General features: G+C 41.4%; 1 protein-coding gene and 1 long non-coding RNA gene across 3 annotated transcripts in view; one reads left to right on the top strand and one right to left on the bottom strand.

Moving 5' to 3' along the window:
- Window positions 1-312: 312 nt before the first annotated feature.
- Window positions 313-6,064, bottom strand: part of LOC309526669 — a 22,510-nt gene continuing 16,758 nt past the window's right edge. Inside the window, exons 1-4 of one of the 2 annotated variants that reach the window (XR_014216816.1) lie at window positions 3,479-3,772; window positions 1,771-1,913; window positions 1,218-1,328; window positions 313-1,032 (exon numbers count right to left, since the gene is read on the bottom strand). This is a non-coding gene — a long non-coding RNA (uncharacterized lncRNA). Of the gene's footprint in view, window positions 1,033-1,217; window positions 1,329-1,770; window positions 1,914-3,478; window positions 3,773-6,064 lie in introns of those variants that run through there. The other variant, XR_014216815.1, reaches the window with a different exon arrangement.
- HOXC10 (homeobox C10) overlaps window positions 3,768-6,064 on the top strand; it is a 5,358-nt gene continuing 3,061 nt past the window's right edge. The window contains exon 1 of the mRNA XM_082212726.1: window positions 3,768-4,717. Within this exon, the coding sequence (XP_082068852.1) occupies window positions 3,871-4,717 (847 nt within the window). The 5' untranslated portion in view covers window positions 3,768-3,870. The remainder of the gene's footprint in view (window positions 4,718-6,064) is intronic.

The following is a 6,064-nucleotide window of genomic DNA, read 5'->3' as shown; positions in this document are numbered from 1 at the left end:
AGAAAGGAAGGAAGAAATCCCCTAATTATTTTTTTTTAACTCCTCTTTGACTTTTTAAAAAACCACTTCCTGGCTTTTACTCCCGCGAAATCATACCGAAGTAGCCACAAAGCAAGAGAATAAGTCACTGCCGAACCCCACTCTACATGTGAGCCAACTTAAAGTCTACATATGTATAATTTTCCCCACCCACCCCAATCCTTCTTACCCTCTTCCCCCCTCCATTCCTTTTTTTTTTTTAATAAGGGGCATTGCATGTTTCATTTCCACCCTGATTTCCAAAGGAATGTAAAAACCCAGAGCAGGCTGTTATAGGTCTTTATTCCACACACAGGCTTTCTCCTTTTTAAGTTTTAATAGCATTTGTTGGTATTTATTTTCTGCAATTAGACTAAAGCATTTTTCCCAACGGGGGCTCTACTTAGGCTGATGGATTTTATTTCTCTTCCCATTAATGACCCATGTTTATCATACTTCTAATTATTTTTAACTTTAAACAATATTCGGTCTCCTGGAGACATTCCCCAGCATTCCTTCAGCGCCAGATCCGCCAGATATCAACAGACCTAGAATGATGTCAGGAAATACGCATTTCGCTGTTTGTGATGAAGCGGGTTTTCCTCCACGTCCCTCCATCTACTATGACCATCTCTCGCTCCTTCTCTCTGGCTGTTGTTTTATTTTGGGTAAGACTTTGACCGTCAAAGCCCACAAGAGACGCCTGGAATTAAATAACTCTATGGCTTTACATTTTAAAAAATTACTTCCGAGACACCTACGCTCCTTAAAATACATATGTATGAATATGTCAATAATCCTCAGTGAAAACAATGATAGTCAAAACCACCAGTATATACACACACGTGTGTGTGTGTGTGTGTGTATGTTTGTGTGTGTGTATACACACCCACCCACCCACAACATTTTATTTTATCTTCATCATCTTCACACATTTAAAACGCCCTCTATCTTGTCTTCAGAGATATGGGTACAACATCTCATCCACTGAAAATTCCTTGGCGGTGTGTGAATCTGTGAAGAGGATAAAAATCAAATTATTTGACAGGTTTCACCACAGTGCGGTTTGTAAATTCCTCTTCCTGCTTCCTAGTATGCGTGTGTGTGAGAGAGAAAGGGGGAATATAACACACAGCAAGAATGCACAGCAGTAAATAAGGATATAAAAGACTTGGAAACACATTTTCATTTTCACTCACAGGGAAGGAAACGGGGTCAAATGCTGGTCTCTCCCCCCCCCCCGCCACAAAATGCACATATGAAGACGTGTAGGGCTTCAGAGCCTAAAAATATTGAGTCAGCCACATGATCTGCAAAAAAATAAAGAAGGGAAGGGTGGGGGAGGGGTGGGGGAGGGAGAGAACGGGGAAAAAGCCATATAATGCCAAACTGCATTGGTCTTTAATTTCATCACCTATAAATGAGGAAGTATTGGTTCCCATGCTAAAGTTTTATTCTTTGCTTATAAATATTATGTGGAATTTTCGTTGGATATCATAAAACTGAACGATTTCTATCAAACTGTTTTAAAAAGACCTATGCAGATAACACAAATAGAGGCTATAAAGTCTCAAATAGCTTTCCAGAGGAAGCAAACGGCGTTTAAAGTGCAGGAAAAAAAGCTTTTAGCGTGTCTGTATTTCGGGGTGGAGGTGGATTGTGGGGCGGTCAGGGGTGGGGGTGGGGGTGGTTGAGACAAATAGAATGATGCGGTTTAAGACTTCCTTGGCCTAAGATATTAAAACTTCTCACCCTTGAAGATGTGGAGGGGGCTGGTTTTGAAGGTGGGGGCCAGCAGGCTGCAAGCCCTTCCGAAGCAACAGCCGAGTGGAATTGTAAAACAGTTGTTGTAGAAAACATTGTCGTCAAGGTCTGATGGCTTTGGCCAGCCAGCACTGCATTTAAAACAATAACACAAAAATATACATTACTGAAATTGGTCAAGTTCCTCAATTCTCTCCACATAACCCCACAGCCTACAAAACTTTCTGGCTCAATTTTCCTCACCGTTTTCCTCTTCTATTTGAAAAGCCTTCCCTCCCACTCCTTGAGAATGACTATGAACTCTTTAAAAGGTTTCAGATCCGTCGTAATGATCTTGAGATTCCAGCCGTTTAGCTAATTCTGTTTCCAGCTGCCATTATAAGTATTGGTAGTATTAATATTCTCATGGTCTAGTACTATTCCTCTCTTTTTCATGGATTTAGCCACAAAGTGTCAGATTCCTTTTAAAAAAAACACCACACACAACCACCCAAAACTATAGACATCATTGTCAAAGCGGGATTCTAACAGTGTAGTCAATTTGATATACACTAAATAATAATTTGGCTTAATTGCTAGCCTGTTTAGAAAACGTCTAATAAAGGAAACAGCACAATGAAAGCACCTCGTTCAACATATCTTTATATCTGTAATACCAGTTATTATTCTGAGATCGTTAATTTAAAAGAGAGGGAGAAAGCGAGAAGGAGAAGGGAGACAGGATCATAAAGACTGAACGAGACTGGAGTAGGGAAATTAAGAAGAAATAAACACACATAGATATTTGCTTGGAGTTTAATCAATGAATATAAGATCAAATAAAAAACCGTGTTTGATCGGACAACCTTTCTGCTGAATAAAGCACCCCTAAAATACCCAATATTTTAAAATTTCATTCTATTTAATTGTCGTAATTTCCTGAAGAGGGGTGGGGAATGTCCAGACTTATACCCTAAGAGTAGAGGATACTTCTGTGCTATCTCCCATTGTTATATTAATTTTGATGCAATTTTGGGAAGTTTATTAACAAACCTGTGCAAAGCTTCTGCGTCAATGAAAGCAGGAATGATGAAAGTTTGCGGGTTTGGGGGTTGTTAGAAAGGAGAAGAACGTTTCATTCAGTATTTGCAGGGGAAATATTTTTACAAAAGTACTCCAGAGAGAAACCAACGGAGAGAACAATTTTATAACAGACTAGGAAGAACGATTCGCATGAAACAAAATCTAAAATGTCGCCATTTCAGTTATTAAGCTGGTTCCTCACCCAAGAAACACCTGAACTTAATATAAAGTGACCCTAACGACACTGCTTCAGATTTCTCAAGGTGCTTTGACCTACATCTTTAGGGAATTGCATTCAATATAGCGAGGTTTGTTTGCTTGTTTTCCAAATCAAAATGAAGCTACCAAAGTAGTTCTGAAACATGAAAAAAAAAATGTCTGAAGGAACAGTTTTCATGCATTTCAAGTTTAGCTATTGGGGTGGGGAGCGGGGGAAGAAAGAGGGAGAGAACGAAAAAGAAAGAGAAATTCGATATAAGGAGAAGGGATGGCGGGGGAGTTCTTTTGGGGTTTGGGGTTCATTAATTATTTGCCCACAAGAAATTAGACTTATCTTAAGGGGTTAGGCGAGAAAAAAAAGAAAGGGTAAGAATGAAAGAAAAGAGTGGGAGATGAAGGTGGATTTTTTGCTGACCTTTTAATTTGAATTTGACTTTGCTTCTATTTACGCGTTCGCTTCCTTTATTTCCCCCCCACTCTGCTGTAGACACGCGTTCGTTCATTGGTAAACAAACTGGAGGAAAAGGGGGTCTCTCTCCTTTGTTCAACGTGAAGGTCCTGGGTTCTCTACCCTTCAGAAACTGATAGATGTCGCTGTTGCTCCACGCTGGTTTTCTCCTCTCTCAACAACTTGACCCCGGTGACGTCACCGGCGTCTGAATCATCAAGGCCATTTTCAATCCTCATTGGCCTGACAGTCACGTGGTTGGGACCAATGCGTGGATAATTATGGTGCTGATATTTTTCCCTAAAAAAAAGATGTCAGCCTCTGGCTGTAGTATTCCTCTTTAAAATCCCTCTCTGAAAATGTCATGTCCCAACAATGTGACTTCTAACTCGTTTTTGATGGACTCGTTAGCCGGTACCTGCAGAGGGGAGAATTATTCCTCTAACCAAGGAATGTATATGCAATCTGGGAACGACTTCAACTGTGGAATGATGAGGAACTGTGGAATTATCCCGTCTCTTTCCAAAAGAGACGAGGTGAATAACGCCAGCCTGTCTCTCAACACCTATCCATCTTACCTTTCTCAGCTAGACACCTGGTGTGACCCCAAAAATACTTACCGAATCGAACAACCTGTTGCGAGACAACTCCCCTCCTGCTCTTTCCCAACCAATGTCAAGGAAGAAAATGCTTGCTGTATGTACAATGCTGACAAAAGAGCAAAAAACGCCACTGAGGCGACCCTCTACCCCAATCAGATGCCTGAACCTTGCCTAAATGACCATGAAGTCCCCGTGCCCAGCTACTACCGAGCCAGCCAAGGTTACTCCTCCATGGAAAAGGCATCAAACTGCAGCAACCCAAGCGAGTTTGAGGCAAGTTTTGAACCCAGGGCGAGCCTCAGCCAAAGGAGTGAGCATCTTGAACAACCACCACAACCACCACCACCTCCTCCACCACCACCACCACCACCACCACCACCACCTCAGCAACCACAGCAGCAGCAACCGCCACCACTGTCCCAACCAGGAGCTAAAGTCAGCTTCCCTGACAACGCAAAGTCTGATAACCCTCAGAACACGTCCGCCAACGAAATTAAAACAGAAAAAAGTCTCCCCGCTGCCAAAATCAGTTCGTCGGAAACTGAGAAGGACATGAATAAATGCACAGACACCAGCACTGAAAATTCTGACAACGAAGCGAAAGGTAAGAGGACTCTTCTGCACCTTAGGCAACAGACTTTAAAATTACAATATTTATCGTGAAAGTTGTTAGTTCTGTTATTATTATTATTATTATTATTATTAAGAAAGCAATGACCCTGGCATTGTGGTTCATTAGATGCATTAACTTTTCTCTCTGCCCTTTTTAATGCAGTCGTTTCTAAACAGCTTACGCTTTCTGCTCACTTCCCTAAATAAGAGTAGTATAATAATAATAATAATAATAACAACAACAACAATCGAAATAAGCGGAGTTTATTTATGAAGCATTTAAATGAGTGCAAATGCAAAAAAGCATTAGAAGTCCATGTTGCTGTGTGTGTGTTTGTGTTTGTGTGTGTGTTTTCTTCCTTCCTTTGGAGAGGATTGTGTTTTTTGGGGGTGGTACGTACTCAGGGTGAAGTTGCGAGCAACGTCGTGGTTTTTATATTTGCTAAGTTGCTAAATCTGTGGCAGGGAGGTTATGAAATAATCTTAGTATGGACGAATGCCTTTTTGGGCTTTGCAGGAAAATTATACCAAGGCTATTTCCGCTAGAAATGTGTATGTGTTTTCTCCTCCTTTTCTTTTCTTCGTGGTTGATGCTTCTGGTTCTCCCATCGTTTTTCTGTCCTCTTTCCCCCTGGGTAACAATTTGCTATCTTTTTCTCTTTACTTGCGAAGTCTGGGTTGCTTGTTAAAGGTGCGGCGGGGGTGGGTGGGGGAGGGAGAGAGAGAGAGAGATGGGCAGTAGAGATGGTTTGCCAAACACTTCAGAGTGGACTTGATTGTTGAGTTTCATTATCATTGCTGCATTCCTCATTGATAACCGCGGTTCCCGGCATCTAGAGTCTTGTTTGTACAGAAAACAGCTTCCCCACCTCATCCCCAGCGTTTACGTGCGTGGAGCATCTGTTTCAAGTTTAGGTATTCTAGGAAAAAGAGCCTTCCAGTTATGATGAGGTGTGTTACATTGGTGGTGGTTTGTGCGTTTAAAATAAACAATCCTGGAGGCGAAGATCTGCCTGGCTTTTATTAGATCCATTTGGAAAAGAGGGGATCTAAGTATTTATTTAAGGAGAAAGAAAGATGAAAGAAAGAGGGGCCACATAAACGTCTTCTGTTGTAAAAAGGGAATGAAATGTGTGTAGACCAAAAATGCAACTGGGAGCGGTTTCAGATAAGAACAACGCCTTTTATGAGTTTGGCTTTGCTGTGCGGATTCAAATCCTCTCAGAGCCTAATCATTGGGGAATATGCTTAGAAAACAAGCAGAAGAGAGATGTATTATCGGGTTATATGTAGCCCCGTGTAAGCACGTGCATACGACACATACATGGATACCTGTGGT

Source organism: Podarcis vaucheri, assembly GCF_965113315.1.
Source record: "Podarcis vaucheri genome assembly, chromosome: 2".
Taxonomy (NCBI): Eukaryota; Metazoa; Chordata; class Lepidosauria; order Squamata; family Lacertidae; genus Podarcis; species Podarcis vaucheri.
This window is presented reverse-complemented; position numbering and strand designations above follow the sequence as displayed.